Source organism: Monodelphis domestica, chromosome 8 (assembly GCF_027887165.1).
Source record: "Monodelphis domestica isolate mMonDom1 chromosome 8, mMonDom1.pri, whole genome shotgun sequence".
Taxonomy (NCBI): Eukaryota; Metazoa; Chordata; class Mammalia; order Didelphimorphia; family Didelphidae; genus Monodelphis; species Monodelphis domestica.
Window position 1 is genome coordinate 186,401,640 of NC_077234.1, and position 17,532 is coordinate 186,419,171.

Here is a 17,532-nt window from a genome sequence, read left to right on the forward strand (position 1 = left end):
TTATTATTATACCTTGGCTGTACAGATCTCAAAGCAGCCACAGTCTTTATTTCCTTAATTTCACTTTCTTTAGCTTTCATTTCAACTTCCTTTAATTTTCTTTTCAAGTCCTCAACAATGGAATCCTTATTATCAAATTTTTCATCTGGGTCATTTGTCAAATAAGTAGCTTTTCTCCTTAATTCTTCCAGATCTAGTTCTTCCCAATCAGGGCAATTTGATTTAAAAAATTGTCTGACCCTTGGGACTGCATTCTTTACAAAGACCCGTTTGATGTGTGCAATAGTGTTTTCTTCCAGTGCATCCATTCCTAATAGAGTTTCAGCTGCCTCAGTTATTCTTTCCAGGAAAACCACAGGAGTTTCAGAGATCTTTTGCTTTAGGGCCTCAAACTTTGACCAAGCATTGGGCCTTTTAGTATATCTCCCAATAACCTCTAGGATTGCATCTCTTGCTTCAATGAACATATCATAAATCCCATCATCTGTCCTATCCAGCTTTAAGTCCTCTGGCCAAGACTAATACAGAGGATCTGTTCTTGTTTCCTCTATAAACTTATTCCTCTCTCTCTTTGTCAAGACCTCTTTCATTAATAAGGCAAAATCATTAAAATCAGGATCCTATAAGTCAATTGTCCTACGCATTTCTTTAATCACTTTATTTGGCTCATCATTAAAATTTGGGGTCCTCCTTTTGATGGTGAAGGTGTTCCAGGAAAAATCTTTTGTGCATTTTAACCTTATGTACATCATTTTGTTTAACCACTGGCATATCTCTTAGGACATAAACTTACTATTCCTGCTGTTTCCTCTTGTTCCAGTCTATTTAGTCTTTCCCCTTTATTGTTTATTTTGTTGTTGTCACTTACACAGCCTTGGTTCATATTAATATTATTTATAAACTGCTCCAGTGTATCCTTTTGTTGTTTCATATGCACAACCATGGGTTTTAAGTCAGAATCCTTTCTAAACCAACTTATTAGATCTTTAAGGTGCTTTACACAAAGACACACAGAGACACGAGACTTGTACACAATACACCTACAGATAACAGGAAGGGATACATAGGCCATAACTTCACACAGTTTCATATTCACTACTGACTTCATACAATCCATTTTGAAAACATAGTGAGAGTAGTTAGGGAAGGATACAAAAATAAAATAAGGAACATGTATTACATATTGAAACAATACCATTAGCACTGTATTAAACATGCCTGCTGAAATGTAAGTTTCCATAGTTATAGTATTATTCAAAACAATATTATTACAATATAATTTATATATACAACAAATAAATAAAGAACAAATAAATTTCAAATAAAAAAAAAGCAGTTTCTCCAAGATGGCGGCTGGGGGCCTGTGGTGTAGTTTTAATAACCCCTCTGAGGAAGCTGCTCCCTCCATTCAGTTTAACAAATATATTTGCTCCTTTTTTTTAAAGAATATTTTTTCATAGTTACATGATTCATGTTTCTCCCTCCCCACCCACCTTACCTTCCCACTTCCTGAGCTGATAAGCAATTCCACTGGATTATATAAGTATCATTGTTCAATGCCTATTTCCATGCTATTCATATTTGCAGTAGAGTGATCTTTTAACATCAAAACCCTAATCACATCCCCATCAAACCACACGATTGATCTTATGTTTTTCTTCTGCGTTTCTACTCCCACAGTTCTTTCTCCGGATGTAGATAGTGTTCTTCTAAGTTCCTCTGGATTGTCCTAGGTCATGGCATTACTGCTAGTAGAAAAGTTTATTACATCGATTGTGCCATAACCTATCCATCTCTGTGTACAATGTTCTATTGGTTCTGCTCCTTTCACTCTGCATTAATTCCTGGAGGTCTTTCCAGTCTCCATGGAATTCCTTTAGTTCATTAGTCCTATCAGCACAATAATATTCCATCATCATCAGATACCATATAAATTTGCTTTTCTTAAATATGTCTCTTGGAACTTGCCATGGACAGAATTAAGGAAACATTATCTTACTTGTTTCCCCTTCCTGTTGAAATAACTATATTACTTGAAAGAACATTTAAAATATTTTGTATATATATTTATAGAATATAAATAAACTATATATTAAGTATACTATATAATGCATGATATATTATATAAATAAAATTTATTTTATATATGCATAAAATATTTCATGAAATATATTCATATATTTCACAAATATTTATATATGTATAAATGCATGTTGAGAGAGAGAGAGAAAGAGAGAGAGAGAGAGAGAGAGAGAGAGAGAGAGAGAGAGAGAGAGAGAGAGAGAGAGAGAGAGAGAGAGAGAATGAGAATGTTTTGGACTTAAAGAAAGAAAGGCTTAATCCTATCAAATATTTATTGGCTATATGAGTTTGTACCAACCATTTAATCTTTCTCAGTCTCAGTTTCCTCATTTGTAAAATGGAGATAATAGGATTTACCTTACAAGTTTATTGTCAAGATCAAATAAGGTAACATATATAAAGTGATTTGCAGCCACAAAACTTTATATAAATGCCATACACACATATTCACAGCAACTTTCAGAAGCAATGAATTTTTTTTTTTGCTTTGGCATGAAGAAAGTAGATTAGAGACAAAGCTAGCATATTTCTATGGAAATGTGCTTATATAGGAATGATTCAGTTCAGTTCAGTCATTTTTCAGTTGTGTCCTATTCTTTGTGGCCTCATTTGGAGTTCTCTTGGAGTGGTTTTGCCATTTTCTTCTCCAGCTCATTTTACATATGAGGAAACTGAGGCAAATAGGATTAATTGATTTGTCCAGTATTACACAGCTAGTAAGAGTCTCAGGCTAGATTTGAACTCAGGAAAATGAGTCCTTCTTACTCCCAGCACTAATTGCTGCAGCTCTTCTATCTGCTCATAGGTATGGTAGCATAAGGCAATAAAACATTCATCTTCAAGGGAGGCCTGAGTTTGCAACTTTGCTCTGCTACTTATTGACATGTCCTTCAATGAGTTGTTTAAACTTTCTGAGATTCCGTTTTCCTGTTGGCAAAATCTGGTAGAGATGTACAACATATACACCAGAAGATTATTTTGAGAAAAGCAAACTAAATATAAGCAGAACCAAGAGAAATGTTGTTTGAAGAATGACATATATCCACCTTCAGATTAAAAACTGATCAATAGAAATAAGTGACATAATTTTATATATGCATATTTTTTGGGTCAAATGATGGCTTTTGTAATGGGCAGAGGGGAGAAAGGGAGGAAGTTAACTGGGTATTTTAATAAAACAAGTTAATTTAAATTTAAAAAACAAAGTGTTAGTTTGGAGAAGGAAAAATAATAGATTTCTTTTAGTACTTGTTATTTCAGGAAGAGAAAAGGAATCAAGGATCTTGAACTGGGAGAGTTCTCAGAAGTGATCATCTTGCTGGGTATAATGAGGCATACCTATAATCCCTGCTTCAGGGGAAGCAGAGGCTGGTGGATTGGTCACTTGCATTTGGAAGTTCTGAGTTGCAGTAGGGCTAATGTTGATCAGGTATCCACATTAAGTATGGCACCAATATGGTGAGCACCTATGAGTAGAGAGTCACTGGACTACTTAAGGAAGAGTGAACTTTCTAGGTTGGAAATGGGGCAGGTCAAAGCTTACATGCCAGTAAAGAATGAGATTGGCTCTTGAGTGATAACTGTACTTTCAGCATGGGTAGGATGGAGAGATTCAGTCTGCCTCCTATCACCCTCCACTCCTGCAAAGAAGTCAATCAAATATTTATTAAGTGTTTACTGTGTGTCAGATACTATGTAAGCAGAAGATATGTTGTACAACTTTCTCATTTAAAAAAATTAAATTAATTAAGAATATTTTTCCATGGTTGCATAATTTCTATTCTTTCCCTCCCCCCTCCCATAGCCAATGAGCAGTTCCACTGGGTTTTACATGTATCATTTAATCAAGACCTATTTCCATATTGTTAATTTTTGCAATAGAGTGATCATTTAAAGTCTACATCCCCAATCATATCCCCATTGAACCATGTGATCAACAACCTTCTCATTTTAAAGATGGGAAAACTGAGGCCCAGAGAAGTTAAGAGGCTTGCCAAAATCACAAGAACAGTATGTGCCAAAGGAAGGATCTGAACCCAAATATTCCTAATTCTATTGCTTTCTTCTACTTTCCTGCTTTGATTCTTCCTTCCTTCGCAAGTCCCACATTTTTCCTTTCAACAGTGGTCATGCTTTTTGAAGCCCAATGAAAAATGTCAAATCTGGAAAATTGCATTCACTTGGGTTCTATAGAGGCCAAGTTGGAGGAGGTCAAGTAGGGGGAAGAAACTAAATGAATAATTTCATCACACCAGTGAAGAAATGACCTTACTAGTCTGGAGGAAGTTGAATGAAAGATTATAACTAACTAAATCCATACTTAATTGCTTTCTCTTGAGAAGGAAAGAAGGTTTTTTTAAAATTTTTCTATCATAAATCATCAACAAATTTATGATGTATGAAATAGAACAGATCAAGATCAGATTCCAGCAGTTTCTAGACACAGACAAAATTTTGTAGCCTTCTAATAAGGGTACTATTGGTAAACTTGAGAAAGACAAGGTTGATCTAATTCAGATTTTTTGATGTAGGATGACATTGCCTTTTAGGGAGGGGAATCAATTCACATATCTTTTCCACAGATTTCTATTATCACTGGGAATCAAAATTATTTTTTTAAATTTAATTTTATTAATTAAGAAAATTTTTCCATAGTTACATGATTCATATTTTTTCCCTCACCATCCCTCACCATCCCCCTCCCATAGCCAACACACAATTCCACTGGGTTTTACATGTGATATTGATCAAGACCTATTTCCATAGTATTGATATTTGCACTGGGTGATCACTTAGAGTCTACATCCTCAATCATATCCCCATCAACCTATGTGGTCAAGCAGTTGTTTTTCTTCTCTGTTTCTGCTCCCACAGTTCTTTCTCTGGATGTGGATAGTGTTCTTTCTCATCAGTCCCTCAGAAATGTTTTGTATCGTTGCATTGCTGCCAATAGAGAAGTCCATTACAATTGATTGTATCACAGTGTATCTATCTCTGTATAATGTTCTCCTGGTTCTGCTCCTCTCACTCTGCATCAATTCCTGCAGGTTGTTCTAGTTCACATGGAATTCCTGAGTTCATTATTCCTTTTAGCACAATAGTTTTCCATCACTAGAAGATACCACAATTTGTTTAGCCATTCCCCAATTGAAGGGCTTCCTCTTATTTCTCAACTTTTTGCCACCACAAAGAGTGCAGCTATGACTATCTTTAGACAAGTCTTTTTCCTTTTTCCTTTTTCTCTTTGGGGTACAAATCCAGCAGTCATATGGCTGGATCAAAGGGCAATCTTTTAGCGCCCTTTGGGCATAGTTCTAAATTGCCATCCAGAATGGTTGGATCAATATGCAACTCCACCAGCAATGCATTAGTGTTCCTATTTTGCCACTTGGGAATCATATTTTAACTGATGTTTCTTTTATTGTATTGTCAAATTAGGGGGAAATGTTGGGCATAAATCTCTATTAAGTTATTAAATGTAAAAGTAGTAGGACATGAATACCCTATATACCTCAACACTAGACTCCCCAGTTAGAAAACGGGAATCTGCTGGTGAATTTCCAAAACATTTGCAAAAGACTCATAGACCTCTTTGCCTTTCTATAATTTGCTAGAAACTACTATAGGGAATTAAAAAACAGCAGCAATAGCACCCTTTTACCCCTCTCACAAACTTCAATACTAGTTCCTAGACTTGGTATTCAATCATTCATACATTCATACAAAAATAAATAGATCAGTTTCTTATAGTTAAGAAAACTTGCCTCTAGAAAATCATGCTTATTATCTAATGTTTGCTAAACACATACTATATATAGAACATCTTGCTAAGGGCTAGAAAAGATGCAAAATTTAGATAAGACCATCTCTGTCCTCAAGGAGCTTATGTTCTACCTGCTGGGGGTGAGAGGGAAGGAAATAGCACAAAATACATTCAAACAATATTAGCAAAGGAAAAGACTCTAGCAAATGAGGGGAAAGAATGAATCATGAAAAGTCTATTGTGGGAGCTGGCAAATCAGCTGAGCCTTGGAAGAAAGTAGGAATTCTAAAAGGTGGAGTTGAGTGGGGAGTGTATTCTAGGTATGGGAAACAATCCAGCTAACCATGGAGAGAATGGATGGAATGTTAGGTACAGAGAAAAGGAATTAGACCATTTTTACTTGAACTTAAAATTCATGAAGGAGAGTAAATAAATAGATTGGAGCCATATTGTGCAAAGTTTTAAATCTCTAACACAGGGCTTGAATTTTAGGCAATAAGGAGGCACTTATTCTTGAGAAGGGAATCATTTTAGCAGCTCTTGGAAGATGTATTAGAAAGGAAAGAGACTGGAATTAAGACCAATTAGGAAGCTATTACAGTAGTCTTATCATTTCTCTACTAGAGACAAAGAGGGTCTGATCCAAGATAGACCACAGGAGCAGAGAGAATTAATGAATGCAATAAAGATCATGGAATTGGAATTAATAATACTTTATTAATTAATTGGATTGAGGAAACTATCTAGATGGAAACATCAAAGATAATATTGATGCTTAAATGTGGGGAAAGTGGTCTCACCACAGACTGAAGCCAAAAGGAGATACTACTGCATAGGAAATATCCCTCTATTTATTAGTAATTTGAAATTATCTTTCAAATAGCATTAACAGGAAGCAATTCTTTAAAAATTTTGTATTGTATGTTTTTTACTTCACTTGCATTTCCAAATATATGCCTTTTCCTTCACTTAACCAGAGCATCATCCTTTGTAACAAATGTATGTGTGTGTGTGTGTGTGTGTGTGTGTGTGTGAGATACACACACACACACACACACAGACAGAGAGAACAATTCAGCAAAATTAACCAGCGGATGCTAGTCTAAGACTATAGGCATATTCCTTTACCTCTATAAGGAAGGAGGGAGGTGCAAATTCTCTTCTCTAGGGAAAAGTTCAATCATAATTACACAGTTTTCAGATTTTGAGGGGAGGGGCAGTAAGTGAAGGGACATTATTTTTCCTGTTTACATTGTTGTAAGCATTATGTATATTGTTATTTCTTTGTATCAGTCCACCTCTCTTCCCATGCTTCTGTCTCCCCATGCTTCTCTGTATTCTTCATATTCTTATAGCACAATAACATTCTGTGTTAATTAATACTGTGTATTAGTTCCAAGGCAGAAGAAGAGTAAGGGCTAGGCAATGGGGGTTAAGTGACTTGTCCCAAATCATACAGCTAAGAAGTATCTGAAACCAGATTTGAATCCAGGACCTCCTTAGTCCAGGCCTGGCTCTCTATCCAGTGAGCCACCTAGCTGCCCACCCCCCAGTTCTTTTCTGCTATGAAAAGTGCTGCTTATAAATGTTTTGGTGTATAGGGCCCCCTTTTTTTTGGACACTTGGGGAATGTGCCTAGCAGTAGGATCTCTGGGTTAAAGGGTGTGGAGATTTTAGTACAAAAATTTGCAATTCTTTTAAGAATTGTTCACAACCTTTGAACACTTTTCTATTGGAAAAGGCAAGGAATTGACGCTCCCTATATAGACGGTTTTACATCACTTTCCTGCGTCTTATCTGTACCAATGGTAGCTTAGCTTGACTTAGGACAGCCCAGGGGTCTGTCAGCTGTTTCTGCACATGTCTATCAAAGGCCATCCTCCTAGATACTTAATCCTTAAGTATGGGTGCAGACATTTCTGACCTTGTTAGACTAAGTAGGGTGGAGCAATGGAGAGTTTCCAAGACCTGATTCTGTTAAACCAAGTATCTCCATTGTTACAAATCAGGAAATAGCTAAATCAAATCTTCTAAAGTACGGTCTGAGCAGGGTGGAGTAGTTTTAAAGTTCACAGCTCTGAGGTACCTGAGAATATTCTTTACAGCAGTGGTGTCAAACTCAAATAGAACAGAGTGGAGTATACATAATGATCCTTTAAGGATGAATATAGACAGTTTAAAGATGTTATATTATCTGTGCTTTAAGTTTTTATTTATTTTGCTAAATATTTACTGATTTCAATTTAATCTAATTCAGGTAGTACTAGGGAATATTGTAGGCTATGCATGGTTGGGCTTCTGTGTTATGCAATGCAAAATTTGGTCCTTTCTCTATGAGAAACCAAGATAAATAAAGAAAAAGGTTATAATTATGTGCATGTATGTGCATGTGCGCATGTGTATATACATACACTGGGAGAGAAAAGTAAAATCCAAATAGTCACTAGCTTGAGAAATGTATGTTGTCTTACATTCAAAGGATTGTTTATTATTGTTTTAAAAGAATGTATACCCATGCCTCTTTTTTTCTTCCTCGTCTAGTTGGTAGCAGCCATAGTATTTATCAGCTTTGGTGTGGTGGCAGCATTCTGCTGTGCAATTGTCGATGGAGTTTTTGCAGCCCGACACATAGTGAGTACTATCTTAATGAGACACTTTGTCATTTTCTTTCTGTTCTTCAATGTTTTAACAGGTAAAAACAATGAGTTTCACATGACACAGCCTCGAATCTTGTAGTATTTAACTCTTACAACCCTCCTTTCATGTGCAGGAAAGGCAACTAGGTAGCAGTTGACAGAGTAGTAGAGTAGAGAGGAAGATCTGAGTTCAAATAAAGCCTTAGATACTCGTTTTTTGAACAATGTTAGGCAAGTCACTTAACCTCTGTTTGCCTCAGTTTCCTAAACTACAAAATAGGAATAATAGCATTTACCTCTCAGGATTATCATGTGAGTCAAATGAAATCATATTTGTAAAGGGTTAGTACCATGTTGGACACACAGTAGACATTTCTTCATGTCTGTTTCCTTCCTCTTCCCTCTTCTCCATCTTACTAAAGAAATGATTTGTTTGGCAACAATAGCTAAGAGTCTCCTTGGCCAAAGGCCAGGGGAAACCCTTCTCTGCCAAGAACTTGGAATTTGTGCCAGAAGCAGCCTGGGCTTCTAAGGAAAAAAATGAGAGGATGATAGAAGATTTTCCATCCCTAATGGCTTCTTAGGTCACCATGTTACAATGCTTATTTCAGTGCCTCTTTTGCTCATCATCATGTAATGAAAAGATCAGTGGGCATTGAGTTGGAAGGCCTGGATTTGAATCGTGGCTCTGCTACTTATTACTTCGGACAGGTCATTTTTCACTTTAACCTCCTTAGGCCTCTTTTCATCTGCAAAATGAGGGGATTGACTTCTGAGGGCTATTCTACCTCTAAATCTGATGCAAAGGAACCTCTGTAACCCTGCCTTGACCTAGACTCACAAAGTTAAGCAAAGGATTTGGGCAAATGTGCATATTATTTGAAGAGCAATTATTGATTTTGAAATGTCTAGTTTGGCTTTGTAGATAGCTCATATTTTCTGGCTAGCTGTCATTCTCTTTAATTTCTAAGTTGCTATTCATAGCTGGACTGGGACAGACTTAGGAGATGCTCTGTCAGTTAAAACCAAGGATCTGCAGCTTTCTTTTGTGTGGTGTGTGTAGCCTTCCATCATTATTCTAGTTTTCACATTTTTCAGATAAGAAGTCTAAGGCCCGGGGAAGTGATTTGCCTAAAGTCACAATGGTTTGCCAGAATGTAAAGCTAATAGACAGCTTTGCATACTGCAAGCCTATATATTTTGTAATAGAACAATTATGGAACTAGTCTAGCTACCAGTCTGTTTCTTCAGTAGGTAAATTGTATGCCCTGGTCTGTCTACACATTAGAGATCACAATTCATTAATTCAGTTCAATTCAACAAACATTTATTAAATGGCTGCTGTGTGCCCATCGCTACTCTAGAACCTGGAGATGCAAAGATAAGAAAGAAACAATTCCTATTCTCAAGGATCTTACTTAGATCCTACTGGTTACTAAGACCATTTTGTTCTGAAGAGGGAAGAAACAATAAATAATTTAAGCAGGAATTATGATCAGAATGTTTCTCTAACAATTCTGTTGCTATGCATATCAATACATTTTGGTGCAAGCATATATGTCTATGTAGTTCAGAGAATATATAGATCAACACAATCTTATAACATCTTGATGCATCAATATAGCAAGGATCTTTGGTTGATTCTGTTACATTATTGGAATTCTGTGGCATTGTTGGAACTTCTCTACACTAATACATATTGTAACCCAAAGATCTTGACTGCCTGAGCATCGAGGAGGTTAAGCAACTTACCCACATGGTTAATATCAGAATTGAGATCTAAACCCATGTCTACAGGGCTTCAAATCCAGGACATGCCAGGTTGCCTCTTGAAAAGTGAAAAAATTAAGGCAGATGGTTGTTTTGCCTATTAGGCGTCATATAACAAACAGGTGGACAGAATTTTTCACTGAATGAAACATTTTTTTTCTCTTGAGTTGATCAAGTTGGATGGAGACAACAGTTGTCCTGTCTGATTAAAAGATTAGATTTCATAGAACTATGAATGGCTTATGGGGAGGCTAAAAACTTGAGGGGATGAGCCATCAGAACTATTGAGCTCTTTAGATTAACAAAGAAAGAGTGGACACAGCGTCAGTGGAATTAAATGGGAATCCCAAAGAGCAACAATTTGAATATAAAGGCATTGAATATATGCTTTGGCTTCATATAGACCAAGCCAAAATGAAATGAAGATCTGGCCATTTCATAACTACAAATATCCCAACTGATAAGCCTTGGAGTAGGTATTTTCATCTGAACTGTCCAATTAACTGTGAACATTGATCAAATGAATTGGATAATTACTTGATCTTATTTTTTACATAATGATATTTCAAATAATTTGCTCTAATTTTATGAATTTGTGTAATGACAGGAAGCTATGACTTATAAAATGACTAGAAAAGCAAAAGAACATTTTGGGCAAGACATCAACTATGAAAATTTAATACCCTCTCCACTATTTCTCTTTCTTTTCTACAAGTACTTTAACAAGCTATTAGGCAGATTTATATACCTTTCAAATTTTCTGTGGTGTTATTGGAAATCTTGACTATCAGTATTAAGGTTTTATAGTTAATTAAAGTAGAAGAGATGAAAATATGTTCTCATTCAATGTTTGAAAGTTCAGAACTAACTCAAGACTAGCTTTAGATTTATGCCGTTTAATGTTTAGTTTTATTTGTTTTTGAGGAACAAAGAAGAGCACTTTCTGAATTAAATGAAGATTAATTAACTATAAAACTATGGCTATTTCTTGGTTTCAGTTCCTTTAGGTCCAGCATATCTGTGCATACCTCTCAACCTATTTAAGTTCCTTCTTCTATGATTTTTTCCTTCTTGCACCTGAGCTAACTCAGTGCCTGCAGCTTTGTGTGGCATAGGATGAGGGTAGAGAGTGTATTTCCAGCAGAATTTGTCTGTCTTGGGGGTCCCTAGTGTAGGACTGGACTCTAATCAGAAGATATCACAATTTTTAATCTTTTTTTCTTGTCTGCTTTCTTTTCTTCCTTCCATCCTCCCTCCCTCCCTCCCTCCCTCTTTCCCTCCCTCCCTTCCTCCCTTCCTCCCTTTCTTGTTTTCCTTTCTATCCACTGAACCATCTAGTTACCCCTGTATTTACTCTTTTTTCTTCCATCTTAGAATTAATACTATGTATTGGTTCCAAGGCAGAAGAGTAGTAAGGGCTAGACAATGGGTGTTAAGTGACTTGCCCAGGATCACCCAGATAGGGTGTGTCTGAGGCCAGATTTGAACCTAGGGCCTCCTATCTCTAAGCCTGGCTCTCAATCCACTGAGCCACCCAAATATCTCCCCTCCTCCCTCCATATTTACTCTTAATCTCAATCACCAATGCCAACTACTATCTGAGGTGATTTTTGAGAATATAGTATAGAATTCATGTTTTATTATTTATTTTGAAATCTTTAATTGTACTGTTACTTTACCCTTTTGGTTCTGATCATTATTTCTAATCTCTTAATCATAAGCTATAGGCATATTTCGAAGGGAAGGTTATCCAGTTAATTTCTTTGTATGGGACCCATTCCCCAATGCCCCAGGCTGCTTCCTGATTTTGGTAGCCAGAGGGTAGAGATGTCCAGGTTGGTCTGAGATCCCTTCCCCAGTATCCTGATCTACCTCTTGCCCAGCTTTCATCAATATCTCCCCTTCTCAATGAGCATTTGCCTGTACTTTTACCCTCCTCTGACTTCAGTATAGACAAAACTGCTGACATAGCTTCAATGTGCAGCTCTTTAAGAGAAGAGACTGTCTCACTTTTCTCTTTGTATCTTCAATGCTTAGCACAGTGCTCAGCACATTGAAAATGCTTGACAAATACATTTTCATTCCATTCTCCACAGGTAATAATTTAGCCACCTACCTGTGATGTATTGATGCTCTACTGGGGAGACAGGAAGTTCTAGACTATACCTTTTGGTTACCTTTACAGGGCACTGTTAGGTAGATGGAACTCCCCTCTGTACCCCAGACCATCCTTACTTACCCTCAACATCGCTTTTCTGAACTTTATGTCCCCAAAGCAATTTAGCCACTAGTGGTGAATGTGATATTTTATTTGCCCACTGGTTAGTAAGAACTAAAATATTTTTGGATATTTATACTTTAAAGTACTCATTCTTCCATATTTAGGGTCATTTTTGAAGTTGAATGAACAATCTTTTTATTTTAGTGTCTAAATCTTTGAGGGGAAAATCTAAGGATCTAGAGTAACTACTTGGATCATTCCACAATAAAGGCATTTATTTATCTTTGCCAAATGACTGATTGACTTTCCTTGCTGTTAAGTCATTTTTTAGTTATGTTTGATTCATTGTGAACCTATTTAGAGTTTTCTTGGCAAAGATCCTAAAGTGGTTTGCCATTTCCTTCTCCAGTTCATTTTATGGATGAGGAAATGCTGGCAAACATGGTTAACTAACTTGCACAGGGTCACATAGCTAGTAAATGCCAGCAGCTGGATTTGAACTCAGGTCTTCCTGACTCAGGCTCAACATTCTATCCACTGTATCACCTATTGTAAAAGAGAGAATATACATTCATGCAAAGGACATCATCTGTCAATCAAAAGGAACATTCCACTTGGAATGTTACTGGGAAAAACAGTTGGAGCTAAGCCAACAGCTAAACTGAATTGGACTGAACTTTTGGCTTCTGACAGAGTAGGGGAGAAGAAGCTGAGATTTTGGCTATGTGTGGCTGATGGTGAAGACCTTGAAGCTTTTGCTGACTGGCTGCTGAGGTTACCTGGCTGATTAGAAGAAGAAAGAAGTCAGACAGTGGTCCTCATATTTCTCTGACTGACTCTGTGTCTCAGTTGTGACAGAACTGCCATTTCCCCAATATCCTCCAAACCAAGGCTCCTTGTAGAGAATAGGGGAAACCCCGTACCTCTTACCTTATCCTCCATCCTTCCCTGTCTTCCCCAAATAAACCCTTACTTGAATTAAAGAAGAGAAAAGAGTATTTTCTCTAAAGCATAGTAGTTCACACTGAGTGAAACTGGAAAAGGGAGAGGGGAAGCTGAAAGGCTTTGAAGAGAGGGTGGAAACAGGGAGGAGGATAGGAAAAACTTGATCCATTAGTTTATCATATACCATCAATATACACCCTTAGAAATATATCTATTACACTATTGGTGACTGCCTTTTGAGAAGGTCCTCTACCTAGCTCCCAGGAAAGAACAGGATGATTTAATCTGCATTTTCAGGGAGTAGTTTGAAGTGAGCTATGTGAGAAATTCCTGAATTAGTCTGAATAAATAACCTTTGGAAAAGGAAGCTTCTAGTCACATGGAAAGATTAAAAGGTATCCTTGTGGATAGACTGTTCTACTGTTCCCCTTGAACATGGTAGGCATGAGATAGAAAAAAAATATTTAGAGGGAAGCCTTTGGAACATTGTTTAGAGATGCTATGAAGGCTTTATAGAAAGGCCAGGACAAGAAGGGAGTTTGCCAGTCTATCCTAATGGAAAGAATTACTTTCCATGCCAATGAGACTAAGAATCCTTGGAAGTATCCAAGTGCCCCTTTTCAGAAACACACAATTTCAGGAATTTAGTCTAGAATTACTATTTTCCTTCTTAAAATAAAAAATAATTAAAACGCTATTGCATGATTAACAACATGTATTTATATAATGCTTCAAGGCTTTCAAAGTACTTTACAAATATTATCTTCCTTTACCCTCACAACTACCATGCATAATAATACTACTATTATCCCCATTTTATAGATGAGGAAACCGAGGCAGATAATTTTTAAGTGACTTTCCCAGGGTCACATAGCTGATACCTATCTGAGGCTGGATTTGAAGTGAGATCTTCCTGACTCTAAGTCCAATGCACTTTCATTGCATCACTTAGCTGCCTCAACTTTAATATATCTTAATCAGACTACAAAGACCTGAATTCAAATTCTACTTCTGACACTTAGTGACTAGGTGATCCTGGGCAAGTCACATGACTTTGCAAAGCTCCAGGCAACTTTTTTTTTCTCTTTTTTAAACCCTTACTTTCTATCATAGAGTTGATACTAAGTATCAGTTTCAAGGTGGAAGAGTGGTAAGGGCTAGGCAATTGGGGTTAAGTGATTAACCCAAGGTCTCACAGCTAGGAAGTGTCTCAGGTCACATTTGAACCCAGATCTTCCAGTCTTCATGTTTGGCTTTTTATCCACAGAGTCGCTTAGCCACATTTCCCCCACCCTTACCCCAGGTAATTCTTAAAAGACTGTAAAATGCAGAACAGTTGCCACTCAGAAATTTCCTCACAGGAATTTTCTACACCAGTGGAATCAGAGATCTGGACTTCAATCAGATACTGAAAAAAAAATCAAGAAAAAAATTTTTATACTCATGATCAACTTTAGAATTTCTTTTCTTTTACACAATACATTTTCCCTAGTGGTAATGCAATGTAGTTTCTTTAGCTTTCCACACTCATGTACAATATTCATTTAGCTACGAGTGTGATTGATTGGTTCTTAGAAGCCATTTTTACTCCATGTGACCCAATGTAGTTATATAATCAAACTCAGCAATCAACTTGAGCAGTGATATGCCTTATAATCAAGCAATGCAAATAAAAATCAAATGTAATGAGCAATTAAATGTATAATTACAGCAAGCAATAATTCAAATCACAGTTCAGGGTAATAATTTAAAATCAGTTGTTCAATGCCGGAAGACTCTCTCCACAGAGCCTACTCTATACACATCTTTGTGCAATGGGCCAACAAAAATGACACGTATAAATAAAGATAAAAAATAGAAATCCAATAAATTTTAGATATGGAGATTCCTAAGGTCTGGCCAGCTGGGTTGTGTTATTGCTTGCTTCCTCCAACAATGTAGTATTTCCTTTGTCATTGTGCACACTTATATATTCACTCATACACACACCTATAGAGGTCAGTTTGTCCCTGGACGTATTCCTGTCCTCAAGGCACTTATATTTTACCTTAGGATACAGCATGTAAAAATACATCCGATAATGTGAGAAGGGAGAGAGTAGTTAACTGGGAAATCAGAAAAGGTTTCATATTTGAGTCTTGAAGGAAACTAAGGATTTTTAAAAATAGAAGCAAGGAGGTAGGGCATTCTAGGCACGAGAGGACAGCCTGTCCAAAGGCAAAGGAGCAAGAAAATAGAAGAGTTCAGAGGACGAGTTTAGGGAACAAATAGTCCAGCTTAGTTATAATGTAGAGTCTCAAAAAGAGAATAATGTGAAGTATGTCTGAAGAGGTAGACGGGAGCCAACCGAGGAAGGAATTTCTATTCTACCCTAGAGACAGGGTGACATCCTTTTGAACCTTTCCAACTGTGGGGAAGGTGAAATGGATAAGGGAGAAATTGGAACCAGAGAGAACAATTACTCAGATATTCAGTCTTCTGCATTGTGGAGAATTCCCTGAACAAATTAAAGTGGGATTCCCTTTGGAATAAGGGCTCTGAAACTTTTTATCTGTCATAGCCTACTTTGTTCTGGTGAATCTTGTGGACCTCTTCTCAGATAATGTTTTCAAATGCATAAAGTACGTAGGATTACAAAAGGAAACCAGTTATATTATAATGCAATTACAAATAAAGTATATGTTTCTAAAAGTTCTTAGACCTCTGGTTAAGATCCTTTCCTTTAGATATTCTCCGGATGACTGATTGCAGATGACGTTATGATGATTATATCAAGCTCCAAAACATTTCAGGGCTGCCTCAGTAGGAATAAGAAATACTCAGAAGAAGTTGATCTAACAATGCACATATGAAAAATCAAGTGGCTGAAGAATGCCTACTTTTTTAAAAGATTTTACATGTGTAATAGTGCAAAGATCTTTCCATATTAGTCATTTTGTGGAGAGTTTGAACAAACAAAAGTAAAGAAATAAAATGAAATGTAGTATGTCTCGGTCTACATTCAGACTCCATCAGTCCTTTCTCTTGAAGTGGATGGCATTTTTTATCATGAGTCCTCGAATATTGTCTTGGATCACGATGTTGCTAAGAATGGCTAAGTCATTCATAAATGCCCATCATGTAATATTGCTATTACTGTGTATGCTGTTCTCCTGGTTCTGCTCATTTCACTTTGTATCAGTTCATATAAGTCTCTCCAGGTTTTTCTGAACTCATCCTTCTCATCATTTTTATAGCACAGTAGTATTCCATTGCAATCATATAATACAACTTGTTCAGCCATTCCTTGATTGATAAACATCCCCATAGTTTCAAATTCTTTGCCACTACAAAAAGAACTGCTACAAATAGGATCTTTCCTCTTTTTAAAAAATCTCTTTGGGATATAGAACTAGTAGTAGTATTACTGGAACATAATGTATATAAAGTTTTAGAACCCTTTGGGCATAATTCCAAATTGCTCTCCAGAATGAGTAGATAGATCAGTTTACAACTCCATCAGCAATGCATTAGTGTCCCAATTTTGCCACATCCTATCCAGCATTGGTTATTTTCCTTTTTTTTTTGTCATAGTAACCAATCTGATAGGTGTGAGATGATACCTCTGAGTTGTTTTGATATGCATTTCTTTAATCAGGAGGGATTTAGAATATTTTTTATGTGATTATACATAGCCTTGATTTCTTCATCCGAAACATATCCTTTAACCATTTATTGTTTGGAGAATGATTTGTAGTCTTATAAATTTGATTTGGGTCTCTATATATTTGAGAAATAAGGCCTTAAATAGAGATGCTTGCTGTAAAATTCTACCCTGCCCCCAGCTTTCTTCTTTTCTTCTAATCTTGATTGCATTGGTTTTATTTGTGCAAAACTCTTTTTTAATATGATCAAAGTTATCCATTTTACATCTATAATGTTTTCTGTGTATTGTTTGGTCATAAATTCCTGAAGAAGGCTTATATAGATTAACAGTTGCTAGGCTGTGGTGTGTAATAATTAACCTTTATGCAAATAATTTTGCTGGGAAATAGAATATGCATTTCTTTCCTAGAAGTTTTTGTTGATGCCTTTCAATTCTTTTTATACAATGATCATTTTCCAATAGATCCCTT

At 36.4% G+C, this 17,532-nt stretch overlaps 1 protein-coding gene across 1 annotated transcript in view; it reads left to right on the forward strand.

The window, feature by feature from the left end:
• TMEM255B (transmembrane protein 255B) overlaps positions 1–17,532 on the forward strand; it is a 150,971-nt gene that overhangs the window by 68,686 nt on the left and 64,753 nt on the right. The window contains exon 4 of the mRNA XM_007501236.3: positions 8,387–8,476. Coding sequence (XP_007501298.1) covers positions 8,387–8,476 — 90 coding nt within the window. The remainder of the gene's footprint in view (positions 1–8,386; positions 8,477–17,532) is intronic.